General features: G+C 41.4%; 1 protein-coding gene across 2 annotated transcripts in view; it reads right to left on the minus strand.

Annotated features, from left to right (window-relative positions):
* Positions 1–13,017, minus strand: part of MEGF9 (multiple EGF like domains 9) — an 83,713-nt gene extending 70,696 nt beyond the window's left edge. The window contains exon 1 of one of the 2 annotated variants that reach the window (XM_081067464.1): positions 12,367–13,017. In XM_081067464.1, the coding sequence (XP_080923590.1) occupies positions 12,367–12,916 (550 nt within the window). In that variant the 5' untranslated portion in view covers positions 12,917–13,017. The remainder of the gene's footprint in view (positions 1–12,366) is intronic. The other variant, XM_081067465.1, reaches the window with a different exon arrangement.
* Between the last annotated feature and the right edge of the window lie 3,308 nt (positions 13,018–16,325).

Consider the following 16,325-nt stretch of genomic DNA (forward strand, 5'->3'; position numbering starts at 1 on the left):
TGGCTTGGTTCCATACTGTTTTGGGTTTTCAGGGCCCACTTGAACCCAAGAAAAAGCATGCTTGTTCTGGAACAGACACAAGAAAAATAGTCACTGGTTTGGTTCTGCCAAAGAGTACCAAGTCTCAAGTAAAACATCGTATGGAGTCTGAGAGCTCTACTCAAAATAGATTTATGGTCTTTTTGGTGACATGACAAATAATTTAAATGTGGTGATTTTTTTCCCCATTTTGATCTGTCATATACTTGACTTCAGAAGAATGCTAAATCCAATCCACACCTCTGTTTTCATAACAAATAAGTGACCTCATTTATTGCTATGAGAAATGGAGCAATGTATACAGTAATAAAACATTAAACTCAGTCAGTGACTAAAAGGCTTTACGGTAGTTTTTTTCTGTAACTATTAGGAGGCACCTAATATACTAGTAACTTAAACATAATAAGCACTCAGAGTTTGATCATTTAAATTATAGTAATAGCACCAATAGAACTACTTTCAATTTCATTTAAAAAGTGTCCTGTCTCACAATGTTAAAATATTTGAAATATATTATGTCAAAGACCAATTTTTTTAAATTAAAGTTTATTGGGGTGACAATGGTTAGTAAAGTTACACAGGTTTCAGACGTATTACAATTCTGTAATACATCATCTATACATCACATTGTGTATTTCAAAGCACTACATCCAAACAGAATTATCTCAATGGTAGGGAGGGGGAAATAATAAGTATTGATGTGAAAAAAAGAAATCCTGTAGTTACCACTAAAATGTTAACTTTAGTTATCTTTGGGTTCCTTTTTTGGTCTTTACATTTCTTTGTATTTTCTGAAATGAATATGTATTTTTTTATAATCATAAAAATGATTAAGTATAATATCTACTCTAAAGAGATCAACTAAAAATGATATTAAACAGAAATAGTCTCAGAGATATAGAGGAAAAACTGATGGTTGCTAGAAAGGAGGGAGGTGGGGATGAGGGAGAATGGGGAAGGGATCAGACAGCAGAAATTGGTAACTACAATATTGCCAAGGGGATATAAAAGACAGTTTGGGGAATATAATCAATAATGTAAAGATTTCGTAAGGTCTCAGATGGGCACTTGTCTTATTAGGGAGACCACGTCATGGGTGGTTTAGATGCTTGACCACTGTACTGTACTCCTGAAGTTGAATAATACTGTATGTCAACTATAATTTAATATATATAGTCACGGGATATGGAGTATAGCACAGGGAATAGAGTCAATAGAATTGTAATAGATATATACAATGTCAGAGGGGCAATAGATTGGCTGAGGGGGGGTTATCACTTTGTGAGGGGTGAAATGTCTAACCATTTCATTGTTTTGTACACCTGAAACTAATAAAAAAGAGAGAGAAAAGATCTATAAAAGCACAACTTATTTATTTTAAGAGTTTTACATGAGATAAGGATTATTTTATTTTCTCAAGGTAGTACAGGAAGAAAAATAATATTGAAGGATCCCAAACCTTTGGAAAATACCATAACATAACTGTCTATAAACTATGCAACTATGTTAACTGCAAAATAGCATAAAAATATTTTTGCATAAAGAAGCCACCTGTAAATGCATGTATTTACTTCTTTGTTGTGTTTAATCAAAAGCTATCTTGTTCACATTACATTGTAACTTATATAAACCATGTAATCAGGAAAGAATACCAGAAAACTGTTTGAATTCTTTAAAGCCTTTGTGTTTGACAAAAGTCTACCATAATTTACACATGTAACTTCTCAAAAACCTTGGGAGGCTGGAAGTAAGTAATAGGCTTCATTTCACAGTTAGAGAAACTACGTCACAGAGACAGACAGTTTTAAAAATGTGCTCAAGAACTCACAAAGGGAATGGGAATAAAGACAGGAATACAGTTCTTCTGACTGCTATTCCACTGATTAGCTGGACCATTCAGCTCTGCCTTTGTGGACAAGTTGCAGCAACAAACTAACTCAAAAACTAAAACCAGTTGAACAGGGTAGGTTTGCAGGCAATATACCAACAATTCAGTATAATAATACCCAACAGCTAGATTGCTTTGTGTTTTTGCTACGCTTTATAACTATTCATTAACCCCCACATCAATGGATGGTGGGGCCACGTGGTTAATGGACTTAGCTCATATAGAATGGATACACGGATTTTAATGACTATGAAGTCAAATGAGAAAACTACAGCAGAAAAAGCCCAATGTCGTCCTCTAATCAAGCCTCAATAAACAACAAAGGAGGATAAATATGTTAGAATACCAAGCATCCCCTTACTCGCCATAATCGCCATTAACCCTCCCCAAACTGCTACTACCTCCCTACAAAATGATAGACAAGACTGACGAGAACCTGAAAGCTACTCAGTTCATCCAATTTCCTTCAGAGAGGCCAACACCTAAACTTTTCCTACCATGTTTCCCCCAAAATAAGACCTAACCGGAACATAAGCCCTCGCATGATTTGTCAGGATGACATCCCCTGAACATAAGCCCTAATGTGTCTTCTGGAACAAAAATTAATATAAGACCCGATCTTATTTTGGGGGAAACACAGTATTAGGTTGGTGCAAAAATAATTGCAGCTTTTTTAAACCTTTTAAACCGCAATTACTTTTGCATAAACCTAATAGTATATTTTTAAAGGAATTTCACCTTTAAAAACCATTTCCAAAATTGAAAAGGTCATAGATAATATGTTCTCCTTACAGTTAACAATGCTACTCCTAAGCTCTTTTTTCTTTTTTTTTTTTTGCTCACATACATAAAGTAAAAGCACTTTAAAAATAAATAATACAAATTTAATAAGATCCCTGGTAATATGCCAGTGTCTAGGAATCATGCAAGATTGAAACAAAGGTTTCCAAAATCAGTTATCTAAAGAGTCTAAACTTTAGTAAATAAAGGTTATTTAACATTCTCCAGCCAGGCTGAAAACATTCCTACTCCTTATCATTTTCCCTGTGACTAGTCAGAATACATTCCGTTTTCCAATTGAATAAATTTCCCTTCCCTCAGAGCCTAGCTGTCTTCCTGGCAAGGATATCATATAGAACAGCTGTTATATTACCAGTATAAAAGCAATCCCATTTGATCTAATTGCAAAACATATGGACAGACTGAAACCAAACTTTTCAGAGTTCTGTATCTTTAAAGGAAGAACTAATCAAAGATCTTCAATTGGTAAAGGCTGTGAACAATGCCATGAATTCAAATTTTGCACAATTTAAACAAGATGTATTTCAATAAGCTACTTTAATTTTTCAGCGCATGCTTTAAATTCCCTAGACAGAACCAGCTCTGTGTTAGTCTCTTCTAAGATCTTAGTTAAACCTCTCCTAATGGTACCAAATCTTAGATATGTCATCCTCCCATATGTTTAAGCTTTGTCAGGCCTCAGGAAAATTTCCTTTCTTGGGCATTGTCTTCAGCAATCTCCTTTCTTCAGAAACACAACTCACTGAGATTAAGTAAATATCTCTGATGCAAATCAAAATTGCTGAATCAGTGGCAGAAATTATAGATAAGTGGCCGTGGGTAATATCACCTAACGAGCTCATGTAAGTAAAGACTTACCAAGGTTACCACAAGTTTTTATTCATTGTTTTCATTTTATTCATTTATTTTTATGACTACAAAATTAAAATTGGAAACATTAATTTAAAAATTTTGGAAAATTCAGAAAAACACAATGAAGGCAATTAAAATGGGACCCATAATCCCATTATTTAGCTTTAGCCATTTAGCATGTGGTATATTTCTCTCCTCCTATGTATAGTTACTAAACGTAATATAAGCATTTTAATGCCAGAATAGTTCACAGATTACCATAATTTCTTTATCATAGGATTTTAGAGTAGAATTCCGAGTTCAAAAGTCTTTATCAAAAGAAACTCAGTATATAAACCAGACGAAAATGTAGTCGATTGAAGTGTGATGTGGGGGTGAGGGCTGGGGGTGGAGGGCCCAGAAGTAGACCCATTTGGCCTCCATATTCCGTATACTGGTTCCCAAACACACCTGAGGAACCCAAGGTGCCCAAATAATACAGTTTAAAAACCACAAATCTAGTCTAATGTTCTCAGATGAAATTTCCTGTCTAAGATCACAGAACTGGTAAAAGAACGAAGAAAGAACTTAGAGTCCCATGTCTTACAGACAAGTGCTCAGCTTTCTCAACGCTTTCTACAAAAGTCATCAGATGTTCATTTGTCATTGCTGTTCTTCCTTTAACTGAGAAAAAAAGGACAAAGTTATGTAATAACAAAAAAAAATGAATAATGAATGTAATTTGCTAGATCTCAAAGAACTTCCCTTGCCCTAAGTAGTAAAGAGGAAAAAGAGAAAAAGTCACCTCTAACCTAAGAAACAAGGTCATGTGATTAAATTATTTTCCTTACGAATACACTGCAGTTGTACTATAGCTACAAACCATTCATTCTTCCTCACTCATTCAATCATCAAATATTTATTGAGAATCTATTTTGGCCTGGACACTGGGGATACAATTGTGAATAAAACAAACGGAACTCCCTGCCCTTATGGACTTTATAAACCTGGTCGGTTTGAGCAAGCTACTTCACATTCCTGAATCTGAGTGTTTGCCATCCATAAAGTAAGGATGACAATATTTAACTACTGCATTGTTTAAGAATTAAATAACATGATGTATGTTTTTAAAAAATCCTGGTAAGGAACTACGCATGTAATATGTGTTCAATTAATATTAATTACCTTGCCTATCGAAGTATTAAACATTAGATTAGAAATGAGACGTGAGAGAGTACCACTTCTCTTTGCTACTGACACTGATATGAGGCGGTACAACTGGAAGAGTACGTTAAGATAATTTCAAACAAATTCCTATACTAGGAAAGAAGTAAATCCTATTTCAGTCTGAAGAAATGAGGTTTTTCTCACGCGCCCTCCCAGTCAAGTTCTGCAATTCACCTAGTTCCCCTTTGTTAGCTCCATCACCGTTTACTTTCAATTACTCCTGGGCTCCTTCCATAACATTCAGCCCAACATGGTGCCTGGAAAACAGAAGGAAGTAATCCTCTTCTCCAAATACCATTTTCCCTTCCTGTAAATATGGGTAGCAAACCAGTCAAAGATTGACATTCAACAAAATAAACTTAAAAGACAACAGTTTGAAATCCAAAATATCAAATGTGAAACCCACCAAAACCCTATAAAGATTTTGTCAATATTCACCAATAAAAGTACCAACAGAGGACAGAAGCTAAGCCTTTATCCATTCATATAATATCCAGAAATTATGGATGTCAGTCTTGGAGATTCTAAGAGTACCTTAGAAACCATAAAACACTGCATACTTGTTAATTATTAGAAGCACTCTGTTCACTATTAACTTTAATTAGATTTCTACAGGGGAAATTCTGTCATTCAAAAGATCAAACATTTGTTTCTCAACTAAATTCAACCTTTTATACTGGTATGCAGCCCCAATCCACCTACCTCCCAAAAAACCCAGCTCACGTAATTCATATATAGAAAAATAAATTTGCCGCTTATTCAAAGTACTCATTTTTTTTTTTTGAGACAAATAACTTCTGTTATGACAGTTTTTTCTGTATTTTTCTTCAGGAGAAGGGAAAAGAAAGAAAAAAAAAGCTGGACAATAAAGAAGGATCCAGAGCAAAAACAAAATCTTTTCTCTCACTTTTTTCAGAAAGAGAGAATTACAGTAATAGCATGTCGTGAATGTTGTATAAATGATGACATATTCTTATCAAGGGGGCTTAATAATCTAAATTAAATAGACTAAAAACAAATTCAAAGGGAAAAAGTCAAAGTCACAGAGAAAAACAGGTTTTGTTCTGAGTGCAAAGTGTTCAGCCTCATGCACCCAGTTACCAGGACACCTTCAAGGACCTTTTGTTCCTCTAGACAGACGTCTTGGAAGAACTGGGCTTTGAGGAGGCTCTGAAGGAGGACAAAGTGGTAAATTGTTAAATAGAGAGAATAATTTGGTTCCTTAAAGAACTTGAAAGAATGGATGAGGCTAAGAATAAGAGACAAGAGCGAGAGGAACATACAGGAGTTTAAAGTGGAAAAAAAAATGAGCAAGGGGAACAGAAGAAAGATTCTTTTTGATGAAGAAAAAGTAATAGGGAAAGATTTGTCCTGACAATAATAATTATCTGTGAAACAGTGGCATTACCAGAGGGATGAGTTTGACACAAATTTATCACGTGTACTACATCTAAAAGGATAATTATTGTGAGTAAACCTTTACTGTGATCCAAATACGTATGTATCCAGACATAATCTTTATCTTTTTCATCATAATTTTTTTATATCTCCCTTTAAAGTTTACCAGTATAATTAGGGTATCTGGGTTTCGGTGAAAAACAGATAAACCAAAATGTATTCTTGAAAAAAGACAAAGTGACCACAGAAGAGGTGCCTGTAGCATAATCTCAACTTGAGTAATAAAGATTTTTATATCATATCTAAGGAAGACAAACAAAAATCAAGATCAAGGCAAAAAGCATATTAAAGCTATTTATAACTAAAAATATCATCTAACACTGTCTTTCAGCCAAACAAGATCTTATATTTCTTTTCTCTTCTGATTAAGTGCCCTAGAGCAATAATCTCTCTACCCACAATTTACCCATTAGAAAAAAACAGCACCATAATACTTTTCTTCCATTCTTTTCATAAGGGTGCCAGCACGTCTGGGAGTTAATATATATACATGTTTAGGAATGTTGAGATGAAAAGTAATACGTACTTTAATTTTATGGGTCTTTTAAAAAAAATCAAGATAAAAAGACCTAGTCAGATCATTTCAATGTGTAAATTTTCAGTTAGCCAGAAGACTTCCTGGGGACATAATTCAAAAGATTTGAAACTAATGTTCTAGAGTTTAACTATGCTGTTCCAGAAACTAATCAGACTAAGGAATTCCTACAGAAAGCTAGGCACTTGACAACACCAGGAATAAGATATAGTGAATTTGAGAAGTCCCTGAGCCAGGACTTAAAAAGACTACAGTCAAATTTTTCTCTATTACAGACCATATTAGAACCATATCAAAGGCAGAATTAGAGTTATAATTTCAAATCGCAGTTGTAAAATATTGTGGAACAGAAAATTTGAAGAGGTGAATGAATAGTATACAATAAAATGAAGGGAATAAATGCCAAAGAACAGTAGAAATCTTTTTAGATTAGTATCCAAGAACCAATACTTTTAGCAAAATGGTTTCCTTCTCTTCTCTACTGTGCAACTACTTCATTAAATGCCAATAATAGAGATTCTGGAACCAGAACTACTGGGTTTGAATCCAGGTTCTGTCACAGCTGGGCTTCTCTAAGCTTCAGTTTCCCTGTCTATAAAATGAGGATAATAATAAATTGATTATACATAACTGTTGCGAGGATAGAAACGTTCATATATATCTAAAGCACTTTAAAAAATTGCCTGGAACAGTACATACTACTGTGTTTCCCCAAAAATAAGACCTAACCGGACCATCAGCTCTAATGCATCTTTTGGAGCAAAAATTAATATAAGACCCGGTACTGTATTATATATTATATTAATTATATTATATTATATTATATTATATTATATTATATTATATTATATTATATTATATATTATACCTGGTCTTATATAAGACTGAGTCTTATATTAATTTTTACTCCAAAGACGCATTAGAGCTAATGGTCTGGCTAGGTCTTATTTTCAGGGAAACACGGTATATGTGTTTGCGATTACTATTACAGTGGTCCACATCCCTCAGACCTGATGCTAAATACCAAAAGATCCAAAAACCAAAATTTGTTTCTATAACTTACTTGGCAGCCAAACGTGACCTGAACAAACACAAGGTTATTTATAGTCTTTTATTTATCATAATACACACACACACACACACACACACACACACATACACATTTTGCTGCAGATATTTTTATGTGTTTGATTATAGGATGCCGCCCCAGACTTCACTGGAATGTATTTACTAACTTCTTAAAACCTGAAAAATTCTAAATACTGAAACACATCCAGCCCCACAGTTTTTGGATAAGATTATGGACCTACATTACCTTTGGAGAACATTCCCAGAATGTTCCTTTCAAAAAAAAAAAATGTATTTGTAATATTTTATGTACATGTCATAGTAGTCAGATTTTTCAAACTCTAAATTCTAAGTCTTGCTTAAACAAAGCCTGTTCTCTTAATTTATATCACAAATAATGATTAAGGCTCTTTGTGGGGGCATTCATGGGCCCTGAATCACGCATACCAAATCATCACAGAACTTTAGAGCTGGAAGAGACCCTTGAGAGCTCATCTAAACTACTCTTCCTTTCCTCCCAAACTGCTTAACATCCATAAGCGGACTCTCCCCTATGAGGTAAGAATAACCTGCTCTAACTTGTCTTTAAACTCTGTCTATAGAACACCCTGTAGGTGAATGTGAACAAACTGGGTGCGGTACACTGACAGACTTGGGATGTCTTGAACCTAACACAATAAATCTTACATGTTTGGCAAATCTCTCAGCTTATACTTTAGAAAATCAGAAGGATTTCCAAGTCCGGAATGAAAGAAGACTTATCTAGCACATGTTTAAAAAAAAAAAAAAAAAAAAGACTTAGCTATCTTAATGGAGTCAATGAGTCAATAAAGTAATAGCTGCCCACAAAGCCATTCTGATAAAGAGCAGCTACATCAACAGTAGTATAGCCCCCAGAAAGACCGAGGTAACTGTCCTCTCTACTACAGCTAGTTAGAGCACACCTGGAGTATTTTGTCAGCCCTGTGTTCCACACTTTGGGAGAGACACGGAAAGACTGAAAAAGTCCAGAAGAGGGGTGACCAGGATAGTGAGGGAATCTGAAACCATGTCACATAAAGAACAGTTGAGGGAGCAGAAGTTATTTAGTCCAGGCTCAGAGGGAACGTGATTACTGTCCCCAAATCCCTAACAGAACCAGAACCAGTCTGTGTTAACTACAGAGAGAAATATTTCAGCCACACGTAGAAGTATTTCTTAAAATGTAGAGCCATGTAGGAGGTAATGGCTTCTAAAGCCCCATCTAGCCCAAAAGGTCCATTTCTTTTTCTGCTGTATACCCCCGTTCAATCTTGGCTGCCACAATCAGACTGACAAAGTGCAGGACCCCTTTTGTCTTGCGTCTGCACGAGAACCTTAGCAGCAGACAGTAACTGCTCCAGGTCTGTCCAATAGATGTATTAAAGGCCCATAATTTTAATAATCAAACATCTGTCATCACCTCAGTCTCTTACTGCTGATAATTATTATTCTCTAGTATCACAGCTCCACCCTTCACCCTTCTTAAAATGTCCTACCCAGTCAACCAATCAGCCAAACGTTTTGCCAGGCCTGTGGGAGGAAAGTGCCTGCTTGCTGGGCAATTAGTTTCAGTTTGCGATCAGTGTCTCTGTAAATAAAAGAGAGCCGTAATTGAGGGGCAGGCAAAAGTGCTCAGCTAGACCTCCATGAAAGAAATTCCTATAAAGAGAACTGACTCTGGGGGGTGAGCACACAATGTGAGATACAGATAATGTATTACAGAATTGTACACCTGAAATCTATGTAACTTTACTAACAATTGTCACCCTAATAAACTTTAATTCAAAAAAAAAAAGAAATTCCTATTAATTCAAAGAGCAGCTAGAAGACCCATCCAATAACATATTATCAATGGCACGTAGTCCTTAGGAGAGCACTAAAATAAAACACCCTATACAACCATCTTCCCAAATGCCAGAGAATCCAACATTGAGCCAAACTAGGTCTCTCAAATTCAGGTAGAAGTTTTTCTTGGGCCAGAGAGATGTGTTTACTGTTTGAAGTAAACTAGAACCCATGCTCAGATAAAAAGGCGGCACTTGATTATGTATCACTGTAAATCTAAAAATGCCTATGAATATGCCCACTCAGTTCAGCTGCTTAGAACTAGACACTTAGAACTTAGTGAATTCACAGAGAAGTACAAACTATGGAAAATTTAAAACACAGAGTTAGCGAAGTGGGACATCCTCCTAAAACTTCTGTCACCCAAAGACTATAGGTATGTGGTAGTCCATGAAAACCCTTGAACAGTTCATATGGAAAATATTAATCAAGCCAGCTTTACTTCATTTAAAATTGATTTGGAGTCTACAAAACTCCAGCCAAAGTTTTAGAGAATATAATATATACGTGATGGCCTTAACAAGAACACATTCTTCTCTGTGCTTTTTAAAGTGGAGACAAGAAGCAATCTAAGTGTCCGTAAATAAGGGATTGGTTAAATAAATTATGATACATCCTTACAATGAAAACTGCAACTGCTAAAAAAAAAAGGTAGACGTTAGGTACTAACATGGAAAAAGAAAAGTTTATGATACATAGTTAAGTGAATATAGAATTATTTCAATTTGAGTTTGTAAAAACTGAAAAGAATCAAACTGTTAACAGTAGTAACCTCTAGGGACTGCCTGGAACCAGGAGGCAGTAAAGGAGTGACTTTCACTTTTTCCTTGGTAGACTTCTGATTGTTTGGGGTTTTTGTTTGTTTCTTTTGTTTTGTTTTTGCAAGCAATGGCTCCTTTGTGATTTAAAAATAACAACACAAAAATAATAAAAGTAAAATAACATCAATTACAGACTTTTTTATCATATACTAACCTTCCAAATAAGTGATATTGCTACTTGTGTGCTTCAATGCTACTGCGTGCTTCAAATTCTAGAACACCTAATTTATCCTTTTTCTGTTATATTTTACTAACACAAATAGAAATCACCACAAGTTCCTACTAGGTTCTTCAAATGCTTTCTATCCCACAAAAACAAAGCCTAGTCATAAGGATGACACACACACACACACACACACACACACACACACACACACACACACGGCGCTTACTCTGTACCAGGAACTGTTTCTAAGCACTCTAAATGTATTAACTTATTTAATCTTCACAGCAATCCTATGATTATCTTCAATTCACAGATGAAGAAAGGTTAAGTGACCTGCCCAAGATTACAGTTAATAAGGGGCAGGACTAGAGTTCAGACTCTCAACCACTATGCTTCCTGTCTCTCAGTAATATGTCAATCTCTCCATACCAAGGCCAAAAAGGTTACAGTCAAAATCCAGCTAGTTAATACATTCCTTGAAGCTAGAAGAGACTCAAACTTAGCTTTTTGTGAGTGAATAATCTGCATTCCTACTTAAGTCAATGCTAAGCTCCAACCCAAGATTCAAGACTGTATTAAGACTAATAATCATGTGGGAAAACTCTGCAAATTCAATTACAGTCCAAAGTCCATACCTGACTCCACAGTAAATCGCTGAGCCTAAGAATTAGGTCAGAGATCCATTAACATAAATACATGTAGGCAAATGGTGTGGACAAACCTCCACCCCAACTCAAAGCAAAGGAATTCAGAAACTCTTGTCCAACGTCCTGACAAGGTAAGTTTTTTATTTGTTTAGTTCCAGCCCCATTTTAGATCGAAAGGGAGAGAGAAGAGCAGTTGTCTTATTTTCTACACGCACTCAAACAGAAATTGGCGTTTATCGGTATCAGCAAAATTGAACATTCTAGCTTAAGAGAAAAAATGGGCATCCCTACTTAAACTGTGTATTTGTCCAAACATACTGACCTTGTCATGGGGTGGGGGAGGAATGGTGCAAAGGAAGGGATTTAACCTAATTTATAAATGTGCTCAACCTAGATACACACCTGTCCCAAATGGCCTACTGAATCCACTTATTTGCAGGGAAAACGTGGTACAATGTCTCTCTTTGGGGGGGTGGAGGGGGGGGGGACTCAAGTGGTCTGTACTGCTGTTTGTAAACAAGATCCTCTGAATGTCCCTTCCACCTGTCACATGCACATCTGATATTTACATAAAACAAGAAGAAATGAACAGGAAACTGGAGCTTGGGGAGGAATCCCTTCCAACAGGCAGCTTTTGACCCCGTGGGTGAGGGACGGGCTGTGCTGGCTTTCCCACTTCCCCCAAATCACCCAGGCGGGGAGGCAGGGCGAGCGAACAGAACCCAAAAGTTCGTGCCCACGCCGGGTCCTTGACAACAGCCAGAGCCCCGCGCGGAAGGCGGTGCGACGCCGCCCACCCCGCAGACCTGCCCCTCCCGAGGGGGCCCAGCCCAGGGGGACAGAAGCCTCCCGACGGGGGGTGGGGAGGCAGGCCAGCCGAGCGGGGACCGCCCCTGGGGAGCCGCGGCCTGGGGAGCCCTGGGGGCCGGGCACGGCGAGCCGCGGGGCGGAGCCCAGCCCGGGGAGGGGCCGGGGGCCTCCGGGGAGGCTCGGCCAGGCGCCGCCGCGCGGGGACTCACCTGGGGGGGGCGTGGGGACCTCGGCGGCAGGTGGGGTGGGCGGGACGCCGCTGCCGCGCGGGGGGACGCGGGTCGGGGTCAGCGCAGCGGCGGGCGCCGGCACGGTGGTCGCCAGGGGGGCGGCGGGCGCGGGGCTGGCCGGCGCCCGAGTGGTGGCCGGGGCGCGTCCCACCGCGGGAGGAGCGGTCGCCGCGGGCCCGAGAGGCGCCGGCACGGTGGTCGCAGCAGGTCCGGCCGGCGCCCGAGGCGCGGTGGTCCCCGGAGACGCGGCCGAGGAGGACGCAGGAAGGGGTCGCTGGACAGTCGCGCGCGGGGGTCCGGTCCTCGGGGCCGGGGCCGTGGGAGCCGCCGCCTTAGAGAAAGGGGGAGTGGGCTCGCCCCCCGACCTGGGGTCCGGCGACGCGTCCACCTGCCCTGCGGCCCCAGGGCCACCGGTGACATTCCTCGCGGAGGTGGCCGAGGCGGCGGCGGCGGCGGCGGCGCAGCACAACAGGGCGAGGCCGCCCAGGCTTGGCAGGCTCTTCATGGCGCGCTCGGCTCCGCCATTCATTCATTCAGTCAGCCGGCCGGTCAGTCATCTTCTCCTCCCTGCACTCGGACCGGGGAAGCCGCCGCCACCGCCACGGCCACCGCGCGCACCATCGCCACCTCCCTCTGACAGGCGGCCGGCCCCGCGGGCGGGCCCCAGCGCGGAGGCAGCGACACGGCCGTGCGCGGACAGCCCGCCCTCTCCGATTGGCAGCCTCCGCCGACTAATGGGAGACCACGCTAGCCCACGTGACCCACCAGCTCCCTGGCCTCTTTGTAGCTTCGCGGGCCAATCAGAGGGCGTCGAGGGGAGGGGGCGGTGCTAGGCGGGAGGAGGGTGGTGCGAGCCCCGCTTTAGCCGATCGGGCTTGCAGCAGCCCCGGCTTTGTCTGCCCAAGGAGTGGGGCGCGGGCCTCGGGCACCGGGCGCCGCGGAGCAGACAAAGGACGCGCCCCGCGCGGCAGACGCCGGGCCGACTCGTCTGCTTCATTGGGCAGCGAGCGCGACCCGGGCGGGGAATCCGCTGGCGGGAGCTTCCCCGCCCTCTTGAACAATGGGGCGCCGGCGCCGCACCCGGGTGGGGATTGGGCTGGAACCCCCGCGATGGGCGAGGGCGGCAGCAGCGACGCTATAGAGCTCAGCATTGCCTCAGCTGCCCGAGAAAGCCTGCTCTCGGCCCTGCGAGGTCTGCGCTGCCATTCCCATTTCAGAGATGGGGAAACTGAGGCGTTTGCTGAGGGCCTTATTGAACCAAGACCCACGCCTTCACCAGGGACCTGCTGTGGCCCAGGCGCTGTGCCAGGCAGGACAGGCGGACTAGAGACCCGTCGGGAGCGGAAGGTGCAAACTTCCCGCGTTGGGGAGACAGGCTCACATGCACACTTCACCCGAAACCCCGCTGAAAAAGGACGGAGCGGGTGGAACCTCAGCTTCTTGTCTCCTGCTGTGTGGTTGTGTGGCCCGAGAGCAGTTTTTCACCTCTATAATGAGGACGTTACACACGTAACCCACTCTCACCCAGACTGTCCCCCAGCCCCAAAGCCGTTGTGAGAATTATGTACTGAAAGGGCTCAGTCCAGTGCCTGGCCCGCAGTAAGCCCTTACTCACGCTAACTCCTCTCAGTGGACAGTGTTAAGACAAGCCCCGTGCCACCGCCCTGTCGTCCCCAGAGCCGCTGGCCTATTGCAGGGATTGCGGTGGGTCTGATGGCACAGCTTGACCCTGGGTGACACTACGCCCTGTGTGAGGCTGGAATTCTGGCGCGCAGCCTCGCACCATCCGACCAGGATGCAGCGCTTGCTCAGGCGCCGCATCCTCGGCTCAGCAGCTTTCGGACGGAGCCAGGCGGGGCGGGTTTGTCATCCGACAGGGGGCTTAATCCCAGCCCCACCGCCAACCCATTCCTGGCCCTCCGCTGCGGGATACTTCTGCATGGCTTCCCATTAGCCCCTGGCCTCCAACCAGAGCGGCAGGATGAGGTTTCCGTGGGAACCTGTGCACATGTTCATGAAAAAATGCATGTATTTACATACAGGAGTAATGAGTGGGGAGAGGATATGTACATGCTTGTGTATGGAAGCATAAATATCTTTGTGGGTCTGTATGAATGAATATTATATGTATCTGCGTGAGCTTATCAGTGTGGGAGCTAGAATCTGTGTATATTATGTGTTTTAAGTATCTACATCTGTACTGGTGTGTGTTTTATATATATTTTCTGTGGGGTTTTGCACTGGTGAGTATCTATGGGTGTGTCTTGGTGGGTCTACATATGAAGTGGGTGGCCAGGCAAAATGAGAGAGATGCGTGAGTATTCTGGTTTCAGCCCAATACTTGGCAAGCACAAATCAAGACTCTGTTTTCACCTCTCTTGGGAAGGGATTGAATAGATCATGCTCCTTCCCAATATTCTCTTGCTGATTCTTCCTCACCTTCAAAACCCAACCAAAATACCCTATCTTCTAAGATTTTCGTGGATCTCCGAGCAGGAATTAATCTCTGCCTCATTTTCCCACTGCCCTTTGTTTATTCATCGATTAAAATCCTGATCTATCAATCTCTCTCTCCCCGCCTCTTCCTAAAAGGATTAAGGGTGGCTTTCAGAAAGATGTACAACAGGGTGAACTGAACTGCCCACATGGCTTTGTTATTTCTCACAGGCATGCATCCGTCTACTACTAGGCTCCTCTGTTTTCAGTTCATAGCAGGGGTAATTCGTGTGCGTACTAATCCATGCCGATTAAATTGAATTAAACTGAAAAGAAATCCTGTGGTGCCACCAGAAGAGCTTGTATTTTTAGTCAGACAGAATTGGGTCATGACTCTGCCAGCTGTGTGACCTTGGAGGAAACCTTGCACCTCTCTGAGCCTCAGTTTCCTTATCTATAAAATGGGGCCAATAAGTTCTGTTTTATTTAGTTAAACTAAGGATGGTAGAGAATGTTTTTACACAGCCTTTACAGAAGATGCTAGATCTGTGTAGGTTCATATTTCATGTATACCAGTGCTAACTGTGAGCCGTGTTGGCTGAAGGATCATAGCAGAAACCTCTGTCCCATTATTTCCCCATCAGGTGACATGGAGTTGCCCTACCAGATCTCCCCAAGTATAGCTGAAAACGCTGGGTTGGCCCTCAGTTGTGCTGTATCAGAGATTCTCCGGCAGTAGAAGAGAGGAACTGATGCAGCTTATTTGCCTGGAGAAAGACTAGAAGACCTTGCCTAAGTGATCCAGGCCAGTTCTCTGCCTCAGACAGGGATCCCCCTGCTTCTAAGATGGGCTAATTACCCTGGAGTATGTATAGAAATGTAGAATTTTTTGAAAGGCTATTTAAGTGTATTAATGTTATTCATTCAGCATTCAATTCTTAAATTTCTTACCCTGCCTTTATCTCTAAACCACAAGATAACTTTAAAAATGTCTTAGGAAAAATACTTTCATTGTCTTTAAAAATCAGACATACCTTAATTGTCCAATAGCAGAGAAAGGTATTATATCCGTTCAACTTAATCACAGAAAGTCGTTGTAAAGGTGCCTAAGAAGACTAAATAGCAATACTAGATCATTGAGCTCTTACTATGTGCTAAACATTATACTAAGAGCTACACATGAAATATTTTGTTTAATCCTAAAAAGAACCCCAGGAAGTAGGTACTATTATTATCCCTATTTCACAGATAAGGAAACTAGGGCACAGATAGGTTAAGCCACTTGCCCAAGGTCACTTAGTAAGTGATGGAGCCTGAAATCAAACTGAAGCTGGCTGGCTCTAGTGGTTCCCTTAAGGACTGTACGTTAAAGGGGAAATGCTTATGATATGATGTTTAAAAGAAAAGAGAAAATAAAAATTATAGCAGTGACTCTCTGAGTAATAGAATCTTGACTGGCACTTTTCCTGTTGCTCCAGAACTGCAGCTAAGACCCAGGGCTC

Source organism: Rhinolophus hipposideros, assembly GCF_964194185.1.
Source record: "Rhinolophus hipposideros genome assembly, chromosome: 11".
Taxonomy (NCBI): Eukaryota; Metazoa; Chordata; class Mammalia; order Chiroptera; family Rhinolophidae; genus Rhinolophus; species Rhinolophus hipposideros.